The sequence below is a fragment of the Gadus chalcogrammus genome, chromosome 21, assembly GCF_026213295.1.
Source record: "Gadus chalcogrammus isolate NIFS_2021 chromosome 21, NIFS_Gcha_1.0, whole genome shotgun sequence".
Taxonomy (NCBI): Eukaryota; Metazoa; Chordata; class Actinopteri; order Gadiformes; family Gadidae; genus Gadus; species Gadus chalcogrammus.
This window is the reverse complement of record NC_079432.1, coordinates 17,049,595-17,069,639: the sequence shown is the minus strand read 5'-3', so window position 1 is coordinate 17,069,639 and position 20,045 is coordinate 17,049,595. Positions and strand designations below refer to the sequence as shown.

At 42.0% G+C, this 20,045-nt stretch overlaps 2 protein-coding genes across 2 annotated transcripts; both read right to left on the bottom strand.

The window, feature by feature from the left end:
* Window positions 1-692: 692 nt before the first annotated feature.
* matn3a (matrilin 3a) lies at window positions 693-6,279 on the bottom strand. Its single transcript, XM_056581573.1, has 6 exons — window positions 6,093-6,279; window positions 3,715-4,290; window positions 2,406-2,531; window positions 1,567-1,663; window positions 1,103-1,168; window positions 693-1,003 (listed from the first exon to the last, which is right to left on the bottom strand). Exons 1-5 carry the CDS (start codon window positions 6,250-6,252, stop codon window positions 1,111-1,113), a joined length of 1,017 nt encoding a protein of 338 aa, XP_056437548.1. The 5' UTR covers window positions 6,253-6,279; the 3' UTR covers window positions 693-1,003; window positions 1,103-1,110.
* Window positions 6,280-7,559: 1,280 nt separating this feature from the next.
* laptm4a (lysosomal protein transmembrane 4 alpha) lies at window positions 7,560-19,698 on the bottom strand. Its single transcript, XM_056581254.1, has 7 exons — window positions 19,481-19,698; window positions 15,635-15,755; window positions 13,292-13,368; window positions 12,380-12,502; window positions 9,148-9,243; window positions 8,780-8,878; window positions 7,560-8,368 (listed from the first exon to the last, which is right to left on the bottom strand). Exons 1-7 carry the CDS (start codon window positions 19,607-19,609, stop codon window positions 8,294-8,296), a joined length of 720 nt encoding a protein of 239 aa, XP_056437229.1. The 5' UTR covers window positions 19,610-19,698; the 3' UTR covers window positions 7,560-8,293.
* Between the last annotated feature and the right edge of the window lie 347 nt (window positions 19,699-20,045).

Sequence of the window (20,045 nt, the reverse complement as noted above, 5' to 3'; positions counted from 1 at the left end):
AACAGACTTCTGCACTGGAGCTGGATATTTACTTTAAATATTGACATTCAGGCTATAGGAAGACATGGCAGGGACATAGGTATTCAGCTTTGTATGGGATAGAAACTCTCGGAAATTGAAGAGCATAACAGTTGCGGCTTTTTAAAGCATATAGTAATACTAGTTAAAAATAGGAGCTGCAGCTGTTTCATTATATCCATCACATAGGATCCCATGAACAACAGATACATCAATGTCTGGTAGACTACTGTATAATTGTTTTGTTCACTTGAATAGTACACAACAAACTCTTCTGCTGTTTAAGTTGAAGAACGAAACATGTTTAATGTCATAACATTTCAGAATATCAATAAAAAAGGAAAGACAGAAAACCAATCAGTGTTATGTCTTTAGAAGAGCTGATTAACAACATATTAAATTGCTTATTTTAAAACAAGATAACAGGGAACAGGAAAGAGAATAATATCTTGCAATTATCATAAAAATATAAATAAATGCAAAAAACATCGATAAAGTTGTAAATAAAGCAACAGTTAACCACATTTTCGTTAACCAAAATCATTCATATATATTTTACAATAGAAAAGGCTGTATATCAATTTTGTAGTAAAGGAACAAGAATTCTAACTGCAGAAATAATATATCTTTGTCAATTGTAACTATTCAAACTAGTTTATTTTTCAAACTAATATATATATACATATATATATATGTATTTCTAAGTATGCATATATACATATGTGTGTATTTAAGAGATTAGGTGAAACGCCATACAAATCGTTTTATTTATCTATATTTCCACATCAACATGACAAAATAATAATTATGAATAGCCAAAAATGAACAAAATGTATAAATTGCAAATAATGAAAAGCCTTTTGTTTCCAAACAATAGCTCTGTATAACATGCCATCCATAGACACAGGACGTGAGAGGGACTGCGTGCCAGTGTTGCAATGGTCCATGTCTGTGACTCCGACAGGATGCACACAGTCTGGTGGGTCTGTGGATGTCAAATAAACACCAGGTCAAACCGTGGGCCCTGTTTTGTTTTTGTTTGTTAGCCCACCAATCATCCGTAAGAGAAACAAGCCTTGCTCACCGTTCCCCCTAAGCACGACCCAATGCGCTCTCCAGCTGCTTCACCCTCCCTGTGACGTCACTGAGTGAGAGCAGTCAAGGCCATCATACAGTCTCTGTGGGATGTTACAAAAATGTTGATGGGAATGGATGCCGATGTTAACATGCTCTATGGTTACTCCTATTGCCTCACCTTGTTTTGAATTTAGAGGACTTTATTGGGGTTATCCCAACACAGTATTCATTCCCATAAAGTGCTATTTAGCCACAGACGCAAAGCGACTTCTAGTGATAGCTCAGATACACGTCCTTGAAGAACAGGTAGGGCGTTGAGCGACCATGCTTGTGTGTGATTGTGTTAAAATCATGTGATTGTGTTAAAATAAAACTCCTTGCTCAAGGATGCCTGCCAGACGGCTGAGGACCTTGGGGATTGAGCCCGAGGTGGGTGGGATAAGCCAGTGGACAGCGGGGTGAAGGATATGTTTAGCAGCGAGCTGCTGGATGGCGCTCTGCGTCTGCCTCTGGAACGCCAGCCTGGCTTCACATTTACAGGGGTCCTGTACCACCGCAGCCTTCACCTCTTCAGTAGGGGGAAGCACACATTTCACATCCATGCAAGAGAATGGTCACGTACGCAGGGCGAGAGCATGAAAACACACACACACACACACACACACACACACACACACACACACACACACACACACACACACACACACACACACACACACACACACACACACACACACACACACACACACACACAAGTCAGCAATACAACTAGTACTTTTGTTTCACAACACATGCCTGATCAAGCACAAAAATGCATACTTTAGATAAACATCTTATTATTTTCTTTCTCCAAAGAAGATGCGAAACAATATAACCCGTCATATATCCTGTACGGTAGTATAATCCAGAATGACTTTGTAACTACCAACTCACCATCAGTATTTTGCACTTTGTCCTGGATGAACAGACATGTTGTTAAAAGCTTGCTGTTTCTCATGCGTTCTCAACTAAGTTTAACACATATCGTGTGAGTGCCACATGGCTTATTGTCCAACAAATGGGAAACCACCACAGTCAATCAAAGGAGTCAAGCTGTGAGGCTCCAATCGGATGGGATGTTGGGACGCACTTCCATTTAGGCAAATAAATGAAATATTAATTTAAAGCATTGTTGTTGTTTATTTAAAGCTGTAATGGGCACGTCTCTAAATGGCATGAATATAACATCAGCAGTTCAGGACGTCTTTCAATGTTTTTATGATAATTTCTACAACATGGCGCCAATAAGCAGGGCCCCATTAGGTTCTTACGTTTCATGGAACATGTTTTCTTGTCCGTGTTCAAGATATAACCGTTCCGGCACTTGCAGTAATAGGAGGCGTTGCTGTTGACACATATGTGATCGCAGTGGTGTCCCATGGCGCAGGGGTCCACACCTGGAATAAGCCAGGATTAGGAGGCGCCACCAAGATGGGGGCGCCTTGGCGAGATTAAGGTGGATGATGAGACGTTTCTAATATAAAATTTGGGGATACATTTGTAACCATCAACAAATCCAATGTTCCACGGATGTCAATAAGGCATGCCCTGGTTACCTCGGTGCCATCCCTTGAAAGATTGATATTCGGTAGAAATCCATATTTTGATGTATTCCTACTGAGCTGCACTCGAATAACATATATCTTCATGCACATAGTTATGGGACTTTTTTCCCATGCCATCAAGCGTTATCTTTAGGAAGCAAGCCCCTTATCTACACAGCGGTCTAAGCGTGGCTGGCAGAAGGTGCATTTCTTGTCTCTGGATAGAAACCTTCACCACATTTCAGCCACATCTCATTTGCATACTGATTAGGCTCACCGTGTGTTGGACAACACAAGCTAAAACACAGAGAAAACATTATGGAACCGTGTACATACATTGATTAATCTGACCCATCAGTTGCTTTATTAAAGAAATAACTCAGTAGAACCTTGCCTAGCCACGTACAGCTGTTAAAGTATAGGTTGCAATATTATATCAACAGTGGGAATTTGGACTCTGTAAGTTTCCTTCAATGTATTTTGTCTATGTTTACGAGTATTTTGGTCTCTCCAATTGTCAGCTATTTCTAGTTTGGATATACAAAGTTCTATGGAGTTAGATCACTGTATGCTAAGAGAGAATATTCTTAAAGCATTCCTTGGTGAAGATGCTTTGATGGGCTCGGTCCTTTGAAGCTTTCTCTGTGTTTATAATGACAGAGTAGCATTCTTTCTTTTCTGCTGTTGTAAAAGAAGGTGAAAGTTGAGGACCGTTTAAGGCCGTGATACTTTCCGCTGGGCTTGAGTTAGCAACTACAAACCAGTGCAAGCTCACACATCTGCACTCCATGTGCATGTGACAACATGTGGTCTTCTCCTGCTCCACATCATGAGGTCACTGAGCATTTAGCTCCATTGTTAACATTCAGTTACAGAGTTAGTGTATAATCCCAGGTGCAATTATTATTAGTTCCCTCGATGATCCGTGACGAGGGATCACCGCCCTGTAAAGCCTGCCTCAGGAAGCACGGCGTTAAGGTTAACCGGAGAACGGTCTCCTCCGTACCCCATCCCCCCGCCCCCTACACAGTCCTACCGCACAGGGTCTCCCGGAACTTGGATGTCAGCTTCTCGATGACACCGTAGGTCTCCACGTAGAAGACGTGGTCCTCCAGGGGGATGCTGGCCATCAGCTGCAGGGAGCGCATGTCGGCGCGGTCCACCCCCACCGCGTAGATCTCGATGCCCGAGCCCCGGGCGGCGGCCGACACCTCCTCCACCTGGTCCTGGGGCCTCCCGTCCGTGACGATGATGGCCACCTTGGAGATCTTGCGGGAGCGGGGGCGGGCGCCAGACTGCTCAGTGAAGGCCTCGTTCATGGCCGTCTTGATGGCGAGGCCCGTCATGGTGCCGGCGGCCAGGGGCTCGATGCGGGTGATGGCGCGCTTCATGTCGGGTTTGTTCAGGTGGTCCTTGAGCAAGAACTCGATCTTGACCGTGCTGGCGTAGTTGACCACGGCCACCCGGGTGGCATCGGGTCCAACGTCCAGCGTGTCCACCATGTCGGCCAGGAAGATCTTGACCTTCTCAAATTCGCCGGGACGCACGCTGCGAGAGCTGTCGATGATGAACACCAGATCCAGGGGAAGGCTCCTGCACTGAGAATCGGTTTCTATGGCAACCAATCACAGGCATTGTCTTGAATTGCTTGAAATTATGAACTGTGTTTGCAAACATTGTGAAACATTCCCCTTATTCATTGCATCTTTCACAAAAAAGAACCATTATGTTAAAGACAATTAAAGAGTGGCAAACAGCCTACAGAAGATTAAAAAATAAAGTGTTAACAAGCATGTTTTGAAAAATTACTGGGCTCAATTGACAGGAACTTGTGGAGTTTCCATTAAAATTATACAGTATGTCTTAAAGGGCATACTGTAGCCAGCTTTTAATGGTTCACCAAGATGTTTGTCAGAAAGAGTTCTTTGCTCATTTATTTGAGCAGTGGTGGTACAGTGGTTAAGAGCGTGGAAGCCTGAAAACCCCAAACTATATTTGTGTGGTTTCATCATCCAATGTTTTATTTCTCCCCAAACAGAGATTTTTTACATTATGTTATAATCCAAATTTGTCGTTTGACGAAACTCAAATTGCAAATGTTTTGCCATCATTTGTCAAGACAAACAATAACTTACATTTCAAAGCATTGATGTGGGTTATGTCAAGCAAACCTGACTTGGAATATTCTACCTGTCTCCACAGGACTGACGCTGGTGCTGCTGCCGCTTGGGGTACTGACCGGTAGCATCACAGGAGCGGGGGTCCCCACCGGGGCCTCGGTGGTCTCAGTCACCAACATGGGGGTGGAAGTGGTCACAGGTGGAAGGGTGGTCACCGGTAGTGTGGGGGGCACAGTGGCCTCGCTTACTACTGTTGTAGAGGGCAACTCTTGCCGGGTGGTGGTGGTGGGGAGGTAAACCACTGGGGTGGGGCTAGAGGTGGCTGCTGCTACTGTGGGGTCTGGCTGCACTGTGGGTGGGGGTGACGGACACACAGCTCGGTGTCTGTAATAGCCAGCTGCGGGGAAGGGGTGGTGAGCCCTGTGATGGTGGACTACAGGGGGTGAGTGGGCTCTGTGGATGTTGTGCCACTGGGGGGCTACGGCACCATTGAAGTGGTGGTAGGGGGGTGGCATGGGGAACGAGTGTCTGTGGTGGTAAGTCACTGGGGGAGATAGAGGGATGGGATGATACACTACCGGCGGTGGGATCCTGGGTGGCTGGTGATGGTAGTGATAGCCTCTATACCTGTAATCACTTCCGTGAACTATGGGCCACCAGAAAGGAGAAGCGTTAGGGCACATTTACAGCTTGAAAGGAGAATTAAAAGTGTAGTGTAAGTTTTCTTTATACGAGTTGTATAGAGTGAAATTATTTGTTTGTTTTGTTCAAGCAGGAACAAATTATTAGTTAAAGCATGAGTAGTTACAGTCACTTAAACCGTTTAAAACATGTTTAGGGACTTTGCAGTAGGCATATTGAAGATATCATGCACATCATGTTTTGAAAAGTATCGTGAAATGTTAGGCTTCACTTATTGGTTAGCCGGAAATATTAAAAGATGAAATTACAATTTGCTGAATAACTCTTAACTCAACTTAACTAACTTTTTAAGATAATTATACAACAGTTAGGAACCAATCAGATCGCTGGATTTAGGCCCCCCGTATAAATATATATATATATATATATATATATATATATATATATATATATATATATATATATATATATATATATATATATATATATATATATATATAAAAGGACTTACAGGCTTACGTATAAGACAAACCTAGGCCTACTTAATACGAGACAATATTCATATCATACAAATAATTAACGTTTTTTAATTCTAACACTTGATTATAATAAAAAAGAAACAACGTATTAGAGAATGAATATGTAGACTTACTTGATGGATTCAGCGTTCTATGAGGTGGTCGGGCTATATTTCTAGTCTGTGCATAACTTTGAGCAGTTATGTGGTGGAGATCCAGTCCGCTCGGCGGGTATGTGCCCAAAACCCCAGATAGCAACAGCAAAACGCAGTAAACGCACGAAAAATAAGACATTATCGTGGCAATGGATTTTCCAACCCTTTCCTGTGCCAACTGGACGTTTGGGAGAGCTGTTCTGCTTTAGCCTTGGGTCTAAATTTAAGTAGTCGTGACCTCAGACCACCAGCACATGTGGTCCAATCCAGGTGCGCCTCGCTCCAGCGATGCGCAGGCACCACCCTAACGGCACACGCACGCACGCACGCACACACACACACACACACACACACACACACACACACACACACACACACACACACACACACACACACACACACACACACACACACACACACACACACACACACACACACACACACACACACACACACACAGTAGCGAGGACATGGGACTTTGGCTTATTTATTTTTTCCAAAGAATGTGAAAATAGGCCTTGAACATTCATCAAATAAGAAACGAAAACGCAACTTATACCATGCATTGCTTGGAGTCCTTTTGTAGTTGCAATGTCTCCCCCTGGTGTCTTTTATTTCTACTTAGTTTTTTCCCTGTCATGTCATGTCCTGTGAAGCGCTCCTCCAGAACATGCCTGTTAGCACGGTGCTAAGAATGAAGAACAAACATAGAAGGGACACCTCGGGGTAGGTGTAAAAAACCCAAATGTTTCTAATGAAAAAGTAAAACAATTGTATCTCCAATCAACATTTTTTTCTAGTTTAATTAATTATATAAACAAATATACAAACAATTCATAACTAATAATGGTTATTTATTTCAGAACAATTTGGATGTTGTGGCCGTAAATTGTAACAGTGTGACAATTGCCCACCAAATGAAGGGCTTGAAGCGAACAAATGATAAGGATGATCAAAAGTAGACAGATTTATTTCATATAAATTAAGGTTAAGACAATATCACGAAAATAATGTTACTAGAATAACTACTTTCATAATTGAAATGAGTGGAGTGGAAAAAAAGAAGTAGTAAATAGATGGATCATCACAGACCATGTGCATAATAATTTGTTGTCTGACTTTGATGGGTTCAATTTGAGAAAGGCATTCACTACATACGGACCAGCCATTTTAGTTGGATTGAGTATAATACTTCTAACCCTGGGTCGTTCCGCCATCCATGTTTGATACAGCCGTGATTGATGTAGATGTAAAATAATGGTTATTCGATTAATTGTAAAGATCGTGTGGATTTAAATAAATTATATGGCATGACATTTAGGTGACAATTGTTTGTCTTAAATCATATTTTAGAAGCAGAAACACATAGCCTCATATCATATTTTAGTAGTCCTCATCAACAGTTATAAGGTTCTTTTTATCGTGCAAGACTCGGACAGAGTTCAACGAGACAATAATTTTTCTTGAAACGTTTATTGAAGCCAATATGTTATACAACAGGATCAACATGTCATGAAAAGTAAAGAGCGGTGTTGAGGAATAAAGCAGCATGCGACTACAGAAGAGCAATCTGTTGCTCTGAATTTAGGCTGCACATTAAAAAAGGAGAGGTCACTCATCGTACCACAACAGGGCCATGGATAGAGATGTGCTTGGCACACAGGGTAATGGAAAGGCATAAAGCAATGCTTTAAACTAAACAGAACGCACATGGTGATGGACAGGCCTAAAGCAATGCTTGAAACTAAAACAGAACACTGAAAAGGTACTCATCCAAAAAACTGGAGAATGGAATAAAAACTAGATTTTTAATAAACTGGTGAAATTAAATAACAGCCAAATTCAACATTAAGATCATATTTATAATTTGTGGATTGTCCTAACATTGTTATTTTACATTTCACATATCACTCTTTAAAAGGGTGTAGGATGGTGGTGCTGAATCGATGAGAGCATTTCAAGCGAGTCGATTCGTTCACAAGAATCCTTTTTACTAAGACACTTAGAAACAAAAAGAAAAGGACAGAGGTCGGGGCCACGTTGCAAGCACTCACGTACAGACTCTTCAGACTGTTCCACTTGTACACTCAACATACCCACACACAGGCAAGGCCAAACAACTAAATGTGAATAGATGTACTAACACTGTCTTGGGAGGAGGTGTGGTCTGTGGGGGTAATCTAAGCTGGCATGTAGGGGGGAGGGGCTTCTTTGTCTGGCATCTTCATTGCCATCTCGTACGTGGGCAGGATGTACTGATGAGGAAATAAAAGAGAAAGTATTTTAGGTAGTGCTGGAAGAATTTTACAAGACATCTATAGGTAGTATTTGCACATGTTTCTCATGTACTTCAATCTTTCAAGTATGGTAATGGAATAAATATGGCTGGGCCTCACTGTCGGACCATTGAAGCCTCATATTTTGATGGTTTTAAGGTCAAAGCTTCTCACCGGAATGAGAGACAAGTAGAAGAACAGTTTCCAAGTTGAAGATATTTGAAAACAAGAACACTACGAATATGTGAAAGAGACGCCACCTCCTGGCCATCTTTAAAGGCGATCCATTGCAAAACCCAGCAGGAAATGCAGAGGCAGTGGATGGTAGCATTACGCAAATGTTTCTGTGTCTGTAATAAGTTTGTGAATAATCTGGGGATCTGGGGTTACCTGTGGCGGGGCCTCGAAGGCGGGGTAGACAGCGATCTCTGGCATGTTCCGGTTGTTGATGTACTTGTAGCAGTTCCACACACAGTTCATCAGGTAAGCCTGGAGACATTAGAAATATTAACGACCCAATGTCAGCTTGCCCAAGTCATGATCAACAAAAACATGTCCAGATCCCAGGATACTTAGCAGCACATCATTACATTAAATTGAATAGGTCAAATTAATCAATACCTCAGATAAGACTTTCTTTAAGTGGACCATTGAAAAGGAACAAGTTCTGCCACTTAACGTAGAGTCCCTCTGCGGTCTAACCTTTGGATGAAAGATTTTGAAATACAGGTGTGTAGCAAGTGTAGGCAGGGCTTAACCTTGAGAATGATGAGGAAGGCGAAGAAGAGCAGCACAAACAGCAGCAGGCAGCTGGAGTCCATGGACAGCAGGTTGTCTTTGTAGGGGAAGTCCGGCTGGAGAGGAGCATTTACATTTACACAGGGCACTTTATTCATTTCAGATATTTCATTGCATATTGGACAAAGATTTATTTGCATCGATGCCACAATTACATTTTAGAGTATGCAGCAGTATGAGCAGTACAAATATTCATGATGATCGCAGACGTTCTCAGTTTTTAGTCTTTATTGCAGTTAGACTTGAAAAGCCAAGCTCGCAGAAGTATGTTGTGGGGAAAGGGAGCAATGTTGAGATAGCCTTGTTTGCCACGATTGGGTATTCTTTGGCAGCAGTCAACCAAAAACTATCCAGCTGTAGGTGCATGGTGCATGGAGCAGTTTTAATGTGCGATCTTCTTTCAGTTCAATTAGTTGTTCTTGCTCCTGGAAAGTCAAATTTGTGTCTTTATGAACCACAGACCTATATGGGTCCCTGACCCAGTCAAATGAGTTGTGTTGGCTGAGGGAAAATAAAAGGATATTTTCTAGAGCTGTCAAGCAATTAAAATATTTAATCTTGATTAATCGCATTCATGTCATAGTTAACTCACGATTAATCGCGCTTAATCGCAAATTATTTTTCTATGCTAAATATCCCTTGATTTCTTTGTCCCATTAATTTTTCTCATTTTAATGCTCTTATCAACATGGAGAAGTGCATCGGCTTGCCTTGTGCAAATGTTTTTTTATTGATAACAACATTGGCATATACTGATCAAAACAGGACGGTACAAAAAAAAAGCCTATAATGCAATTAAACGATGAACATACAAAGATACGCCTTGAACATAGCAGTCAGGCTACTGCTTCTTTGTTTTGAGCCCAGAATTTTTATTTTTAATTTTTTTAAATAATAATTTGCGTTAATCGCGCGTTAAAAGAATGAACGCCGTTAAAATTGATTTGCGTTAACGCCGTTAATAACGCGTTTAACTGACAGCTCTAATATTTTCCCTTCAAGTGTTTTCAGGTGTTTTCTGATCAATTCGCGCAGGGCTGAAGTGTTGACCTGTTCTTGCCATTTTTGGGCGAGGGGGAACATTTCGAGAGTGTCACCCCTTTCCAAATGCTGTCGCCAGACGGAGATCCTTGAACGGAATCAGTTTATTTTGTCCGTGCTTTCATTTCGACCTTGCATTCGCGCATTGAGTTAATTCAGATATGTACGTATCTGCCATGTATGCAAGCCGCGCACACCATTCATCACTTGCAAGCAGCTTTGCGTCATCGAACCTCTTCTCTTCAGTCAAAAATAATTGTAATTCCTCCCGCAATTCGTATACGCGGGCCAGAACTTTACCCCGGGAAAACCAGTCAGCTTTTCAGGGGTCTAGTTTTAATGTAGTTCACTATGCTCACAACGTTATCCAACACGCTTGTTAAAGGTACTCTGATGTGACCCGAAAGATTTCCTCTCCTGTGGTTTTATCAGGCATTGCTTTGCAAAAAAGGAAATTCTCGCGGATAGTCTCTCCATCGACAAAGCGCATGTTGGCCATTAGTTGCGCATGGCCATTGATATCTGCGGATTCCTCCAGTTGCAAAGCATATTTCTCACTACAACGTATCTTCTCCAAAACCACACTCTATGGCCGCAGACTTTATCAATCGTCTCACTATGGCTTTATCCGAGAGGGGGACTTTAGCCACTTCTTTCTCTGCATCTGGGCCTAGAAGGGCATTGACAATGGCTTTGCAGGCTGGTAATATTAATGTTTCCCCGACAGTGTGTGGCTTTTTTGATATAGTTCAGCTACTAAATAGCTAGCATGGAGGGCTTTCTCGGACACCTTTGTGGCTTTCCTCATCAAAGTTGCCTGTTTCCCAGCGCTGTCACGCAAAGGAACAAAATAGTCCGAAGGCTTATTTTGGAGGGATGGGTATTTGGTTTGCAGGTGTCGCTTAAGCTTGCTAGAGCTCATGGCACTGTTTGATAGCTTCTCCCCACATACTACACACAACGGACCCGGTGCAACAGGATCCCCAGTAAAGGAAAAAACAAATGGCAGATACATGTCACTGTACAGCCTTGAGCTCACCGTTTTTGCTTTCTTTTGAACCCCACTTGTTGTGGGCTCATCAACTGGATTGGTTATGGGGGCACTTTGATCAGGAGTGGGTTCTTTTCTTTTCAAATATTTATCCATGTTTGCGTTGCGTTACACACGTGTACATCAATCACTTCATCTGTCATTTATTGTTTGCATATCTGTCAATAAATTGCGCTGCCTACCGCCACCAACAGGCATATGGGAGTATTTACGTTGCATACCACCAACAGCGCGACCACGCACACTCGGCTCAGACTGGCTTACACGGGGTAGACCAAAATAAATATTTTTAACCAATGAAGTGAATTTGCATCATTTTTCACGGCACACCTGTCCATCTCCCACGGCACAGTGCTTGAAAAACACTGGGTTAGATTAAACGATCACGTTCTTGGATACAATGGCCATTGCTGGCTCAAAACCACTTAGTCCCAAAAGCTATCAACACCAGCAGAAAGAAGATCAGAGCAAGCAGGAAAACACTATGCGAGCACGAGAATAAAGAGTATTTCTGCACACCGGGGTTATTGCGTGCTTTATGCCTCACTTTATGTTTGCGCTCAATTAATGATTTTCTCCTCACAGGCTTTATTACTGGTCTCTATTGCATGGAGTGCATTAAAAGTGCTCACAATATTATTTTGTGTGCACGGCTGTGTTATTTGTATGACCACACATCGAAGATAAAGCTACAGTGGTGTCATTGCGTTTCTCTACGCTGCAGTTAAATTGAATGCACGGTCCTTGTACTCTGTGATGGTATATGGAGAGAGATGAGAAGGATGGGAGTTTGCGTGCTCTATTTTTAAAACTCAAATACAATGTCAGCGTTCAGAAAACATTGGGCTTAAGAGCCCAACACAATTTCTCAGTTTACCAGGGTCAAAGCTAATAGTAACCCATACACCACCCTCAAAAGGCAAGTCGTTTTCTTAAAAAAATACTATAGAATAAGAGGCCGTGTATGGCTGCTTTCAAACTGTAGTATCAACATGGAATTAGTGTTTATTTATGAATGTTCATTCATAAATGAATGAACATTCATTCATTAAACCCATGGGCCCTCCATCAGAACATATTGGAGCGAGGGCTGTACTCACCAGCTGATCCAGATAGTCTTTAATCCTGGGCAGGTAGGTCAGAGGACTGATGGCCACCAAGCAACTCAGGGCAAAGTCAAACAGCTGGTAGCAGAAGAAGGGTATGAGCCAGCCGTCGCGGTGCTACAGAAAATAGAGGAAAAAAGGAGGCAAAGGAGATACATTTAACTACATCAACGTAAAATATCTATCCCTACCCCGGCTTTGGATTGGGACATAAACCGGATGATGCCAAATTTTACTCTCCCTACCAAGTCTTTCATTTAGGGATCTATTCCGATTAGGGGATTTCTAGTGCAGCCAATAAACAAATGTATTCTTTAACGCCATAAGGGAAGATACTACAGCTGTAACAACAGCTATGCTACAGCTGCGATACTAGGGGCAGCTGATCTAGAATCATTGTATGAAATGTGCCCTTGCAGAATTAAGAGAGAACCGTTCAAAACATTGCTGACGTGCTTGAACGACGTGAACTGGTAGGTCATCTCATGCCTCAACTGAGCAGATCTGTAAGCCAGTAGCTACGATGGATGCAGTTACACACCAAAGGGGCCGTCAAGCCTTTCATGTGGGATGGCATCAGACAGGCCTGGGAGCAAGACAAATGATCCATAGAAAATCTGAACGCATTGTGAATGTGTTCAGAAACAAAGCTTGAGGCAGCATTCTTCCTGCCGTAAAGCATTGATTCAACATGTTATAACACGGCGCACAGGGAAAACTGTTTTCCTCCAATGGAGAGGAGAGGTTATTCAGTAGGGTTACGCAAGTTCACATCTTGAAAGCCGGTGATCACGCACACATATCGTGACAAACATTAGCATGAGTTTTCAGGAGTTTGAAGAAGGTAGTCATCACAGCCAATAACGCACTGTTATAGTGCTATAGAAAAAGGTAGTGTGTTCTTACTGTTATGGCTCCATACACCATCATGGCGCTGATGGTGAGCATCAGCAGGGAGATGGCAAATCCAAAGCAGGCGTTCTCTGCACAAAGAAGTATTAGAATTTAATAGAAGTTGAGGCATTTGTACATTTGGCTTGAAAGCATGATTCAAGTATGGCTCGATGCTCTTTTTGTCTGCCATTACGATAACGAGTGATGGCAAACGGGTAAAATATCTGCATTTGATCCCTTATGGGAAGTCTATAGCGTTACTCTTTAATGCCGGTTGTGTTATGGAGAGCACTCGCTAACTCACGGTTAGCCACTCAACATCAGCAGAGACCCACTGAAACACAGACTAATTAAACGTCTTCTTGAAGCCTGCTCGTGTTACAGCTCAGTGCCATTGACCGATCGGAGACCGGATGGTGATCGGAGAGATGTGAGAGAGAGTGCATCAATGCAAAAACTAGTGTTGAGTGTCAACATTCTACACTTCTGTATATTTATACATTGCATTTCCCATTTTCTAAATACACCTTCACATAACCTCGAGGTGATAGGATTGCATGCACCACTGCAATAAGCCATACAAATAAAATAATTACAAAAAGGATGTTGGGCAAAACAAAAGCGATTAGTTCATTTTAAAACAGATGTAACATAGGTGCCCCCTACTGCACCCTCCTCTATTGTGACATTGTCATTGGAGACCGGAACTTGGTGTTCTGCTATAGATGGAATAAAAACCCCGATATAAATGTGGATACTGTAGATGGCATAAGCTCATGAATGGCTTTAGACTAAATGAGGGAAGCATAAAAGAGAAAAGCTAACACAACAAGTGGCTTTATAATAGAACAAAGCCTACATATTAGGGGTGAAACGGTACACAAAAGTCACGGTTCGGTAAATACCTCGGTTTTGAGGTCACGGTTCATAGTTAAAGGTTGGGTATGGGATTGTTGTAGGACGGACAATGTAGGACGGCAAACTTTTCTGCGACATTTTCTTCAAAATAATCTTCCACCGTTGTCCAGAATTACCTTGCGGATAATGTGTATGTTTGTTATTATCCCCCTGTCTCACGGAAGTACGATTCTGTCGACCAATCAAAGGACGACGTGTGTAGCTCCAACTTGCCGGCACCCTTTTCCGGCGTCTCAGTACCCCAACGGATCAGCGAGACGAGTACGGCTCACGCCCACTTTGGGCGGTAGAAACGCGAGCCGACCCGCCCTCTCCGGTGGAAACGCGCCATTAGTTGTCCCTGAAGAACTTGCGTATCTAACATTACTTCCGCATTACATTAATTAATTTGCACGCCTGTTTTATTTAATTTTATACCGTGTACTCACGCACCGTAAATCCATGCACCGAACCGTGACGTCAATACCGATTCGGTTCAATACGAATACATGTATCGTTACACCCCTAACACACACACACACACAAACATGCACGCCGCGCACATAAGCACCATCCTTATGCACAACAACATAGTGCACCCCACACCACTGCTGGAAAACATCTTAGGGAATCACTGAATAAAGCATTTCTGACATAGACTCAGAGACAGATTCAACTGTGGCTGAGGACAAAAATAGAGTCGGCATAGGCCTGCCACAGGGTTTAGTCTAGATGGGCCTCTTCCCTCTCATCTGCTGCTGCGTCATAAGCAGGGACAGAACCGCAAATCCAACAATAACACCACCACAAAGACTGTGGCTAGCTACCCGAAGCTGGAGGAGCATGCTGCTACTCAGTAGTCTGTACAGCTTCTAGTTCTGGGTTAAACCCAGCTGTGCCACGAGAGCAGCTACAGCCTAAACATACTACAATATTAGAGTCCGGCAGATTTAGGAAAATGGATGGATTGTGATCAATGACGTTTAATGTTTCTCTGGGGGAAGCTAGCATTAGCGACAAGTGTCAAAACATTAAATTGTGATTTGGTTGGTTTACAGGAAAAAAACATTTGAAACCTCCTTGACTATGCTACTTTAACACCATTACATTATTATTAAGGCTGAACATAATCCTAAAATACATTGCCCGTCTCTACACGCAACAGATATATAGCGAAACTGTAACTACGCCACCAGCACCACAAGCTTTCGTCTGCATAGTTCCTCATTCCGCTACACACCATTTTAAGTCTTCTCAAATTAAACCTCTCCCCTCACTGAAGCAACTTGTGAACACACATTACATCATCCTTCACCACCAGTGAGCATCCGTGCGTTTTAATAGAAGTTCTGGTAAATCTTTTTTTATCATCATCATATCAACCTCCTCATCTGCATTTTTCCTGCAATCTATGCCCTTATAGGCTTGCACGCATGTATAAATACAGTGTTTGGTTACCAGACATCCGGTCTGAAGCCAAGTAGTGGTCGATGACCTCATACTGGAGGTCGATAGTGGGCACGTTCTCGGGATGGGTCACAGCCACGGTCAGCAGGATGCCCATCAGGAGGTTGACAACCTGTGGGAAGGAAACAGTGTGTTGAGATTTTAGATAATAACCAACACATTCAGTCACAATTAACATATTTCCCCTATAAAAGCTTGGTAGTGTTAACAAGTAAAAACATTTGCATCATTTTTGGATGTACTATGAAAAGGCCATTACTTTGGACGCATGGGTACTCCAACGCAGAGGCGTCGTCAGCCCCTTTTTACTGGGGCACGTGCCCCAGTAAAAGTCTCCAGTGCCCCAGTAAAATTCCATTGATCATTATTAAATTCATCTGCAGAAGCGCCGCTCTTGCTATGGAATCGGCAGGATTCATCAAGTGCATCTCCTGCTGCCTCGGGAGTCTTCAGTCGAGCCTGCCTCTTACCAGCCAATCAAAAAACGAAAGGGGCTACATAAAAGCCAATCAGAAAATAGCCCTATTGTATCTGGGTAAGATTTAACGCAACAACCAATGAAAAAAATCAGTTATTTACGGATTCGTCCACGTGACTCTTCTGAAAGTGTGTAAAGTATGACCAAGTGTTTCTTTCTGTTCAATAGTCTAGATAGAACTTTAGGCCTAAAAAAAAAAAAAGTTTGGTTCCTGTTGGTTGTCAGTTGAGGTCATGGGTAGGTAGGGAATTTATTTTATTTTTTTATTTTATTTTTTCCAGCGGCAGCGAATGATAAGTAGGTTGTTTTCATTAAAAAACGAGAGAATGCGCTCATCCTTGTACAGAATGAAGAGATGCTGTACAAAAACGTAATTATAGTTTGCATAAAAAAAAAAAAAAAATTTTTTTTTTTTTTTTTTTTAAAGCTCATAAAATAATTTGGGTCGCACAGAAATGGACAGGGTCGGTCGGAAACCGGAACCAAACAAAAAATTTTTTTAGGCCTTATCAATCCCCTGTAGGAGAAATTTGTTAATAAAACAATAATGGTAAAAAAAATAAGGAATCTCCCACTTCCGGCTTCCATGAAAGAGAACCATACTAATTCACACAATAGCGTTGATGCAAATCTAGCATTAAAGGTTAATTTAAGGAAGTTCTCTCCAGTCACGCTGAAACTAGTTTGCTAGTAGTAGCGCTTTAATTTGCAGTGTAAGAGAATTCTGGGAAATCTGAATGCTGACAAAATTCTCAGAATTCTGACACTGCAATTTATTTGCACGCTACGACTAGTGAACTACTTAAAAAAAAAACTCGACACTGCGACCAGGCGACAAATGACTGGTGAGAACCTTCTTAAATGAACCTTTAATGCTGGATTTAATTATCAGAATTCAGATTTTATCCAAGTATTCTGACTTTATTATCAGAATGCCGAATTTTATCTCACAATTCAGAGTTTATTAGCCTATTCGATTTCTGAATTAAAATTCTTGTGATGAATAATCTACATTTGTACAGTCGATGTGCAGCACTTTAATTCCCGTCAACTATGTTTTCTAACACCAGCATTTCCACAACTATGCTCATGTTCGTGACTGCTATACAAAACCATTTATAGTGCATCTATTTTTCTGCTGGGTAGTGATAGTCGCCCTAAATGCAGGCTCTGATTCTGAATAAATGCCGCTGCTGAACTGTGTGAATAAATAAAGGGAACTGAAATCTAAAGAAGACACGTGGTTTTGATGTACCGTGAATTCCAGCTGAAAGTGGAACATTGCTGCCATCAGGGGAAATTAATGTAACCTAGGCATATTGTAAGTAGCTTTCAATTCCTTGTTTTTTTGTTGATCATGTTTCGTTGGAAACCACGGGAGCTGGAAAAAGCCCAGAGTAAGTCATCTCCTTTTTTAACGTTACAACAAATTCACAACTTGTTTGACACAAACAATGACAACTTGATTGCTGTTAAAGAATGTTGCCCACATAATTAGCACCAGTTTTTCAATACTGAGCGTCTGTAGCTTTATAGCACACACACACACACACACACACACACACACACACACACACACACACACACACACACACACACACACACACACACACACACACACACACACACACACACACACACACACACACACACACACACACACACACACACACAGAAAATGAATAATGAATGAAAAATTGTCTGTCTTCAAAACTTGAGGAAGTTTTAGACAAAAACTTCCTTAACACAAAAAAGGAAATTATGGATATACAGGGTGTTTTTAACATACTGGATCCAACAATGATCCCAACATTGACACAGATAATTCAGATCATTGCACTCACAATTCCTGTAAACAGTTGTAGTTGTGAGCGATCTTTCAGTGTGTCGAGAAGGCTCCACACCTGGCATAGGTCAACCATGGGGCAAGGAAGGCTTCACCAACTTTCTCTTTTGTCCATTGAAAAGGAGCAACTATGCAAAGTGAGTCAAAGCCACGTTATTGACCGCTTTGCCACCATGAAGGCGCGGCGATACAGCTTAATAGTGAAAAAATAATCATTTAAAAAGGCTCTATGCAGTAGTGTATGGCCTTATTTAGTTTAATTTAAGAGCTTTGATGGTTCTATAACATTTTCCAGGTTGATTGGTGGCAATGAGCCACCTCACCTTAAGTCAGAAATTCTATTAGTTTTAAACCTTGTTTCTTGCCTTTTTAGTACATGTCGTTCTGGCAAAATTATGCTGTTTCCACACAGCTTCTAAATAAATATAGATGTGTAGACTTCTCCTGATAAAGAGGTGAAGGTCATAAAGAGACTTTTTGTTTATTTGTCAGTTACCTTATTTGTAAATCTTTGAGATGTGTATGTGTTGAAATAAATATAATTGTACGGTACTCATGAATCCATCTTTGCGTCTTTACCTTTACCAGTGCTTTAATATAGCCTACAGTATGACAGTGACAACAATTTTGAAGCTCGTACACACCCTTCTGTATCCATATATTTCATATTGTGCACACGTAAAAAAGAAAAATTTTGGCAGTTGGGGGCCTGTGCCCCAGTAAAACTCTAGGTCTAGCAACGCCCCTGCTCCAACGTAATTAACATTACAGCAGCATCCATGTTACGTAACACTGAAAGTAGGGATTAGTGCGGAGCGCTAAGGGTGATGAGGGCCAGAGGGCGCATCAGGGATGACTGATGCTCGGCGTGTCTGAGCGAACATGTGAAAACACTAACCAACGTTACAAATCAACTATTGAGTTATTCCACCCCTACAACGAGACGTTTGCCGATTCTCTTTTTGATTAACTCTTCAGTAGTTAGTTAGCACAACTTTATTTGAAACAGGAACAACCGTAAAAAAAAGAAATCGGTGTGCGAAAAACAACGAAGCAGCTGCTCGCGACCAACGTTCGAACGATCGCGAGGGGAGAACACCGTTCAACAGAAAGACGGTAGATAGCCCGAGAGCAAACCAAGCCCTGTTTAAAACGGTTAACGCCGTTAACCGTTCACATTTTCAACCGCCGAACAGGCGAACTTGCATCAACAAAGTTCGCCTGCTTGGCGGTTTGAAATTTTATAGGCAAATGGCGATGTACAAGCTAGAGGAAGCGAAGGAGCAGCGACAGCAGCGCTTGACCGTCGCTACCGCCACGAAGTCAAACGGTCACAACTCAACGTTTGTGGTCGAAGGTGAGCTAGCTGCCGTCACGGACACAAACACGTCGAGGCCAAAGCCACGGCCAACCGTTGGTTTGGTTTGGTTGGGGGGGGGGGGGGGGTGTTGGTAAATAACAATGCTAGCTGATGTTAGCCTGCTCCACGGGACAACCATTTTATGTAGCTTACCATGTACCACGTCCCGAGGATAATGGTCCCCGTCCTCACATGGCAACATCCGCAGCATCTTGTGGTGTAGAGTCTATCTCGGCTCGGCTTGAAGTGCTGCATGCCGTCCTCTACCGTCGGGAGATACATCTGGGGACAGTCGTGGTTGTGGAGATAATAACTTCCTCACCATCAGCCTCCAACACCGCGGATATGAGGAGGACGCCCCCTTATTTCCAAGCGGAGCGTCACACGTTGCTCAGGCCTCCGGTAAAACAAAAGGCCTTTACAGCTTTTGATTTGAATGCACTATTCTGTTTAGTAAAGTTGAGGTGTAATAATATGACAAAATACATGTTTTTTTCTACATTTGCTTACTTGATATTAAAATTAATTTAATGCACACTGACGCTCCGTATTATTATTTGTATAGCGTTGTATACATATGTAGTTGAGTTGTTGTTTATACTTGAAACATTAAGAATTGCATATACATTTTTATGATTATATACTTTTCAACATAATTTACTTATATCATTTGGATTATTTATTTTGAAAAGGAGGCGTGTCCAGTAAGACAGATAGG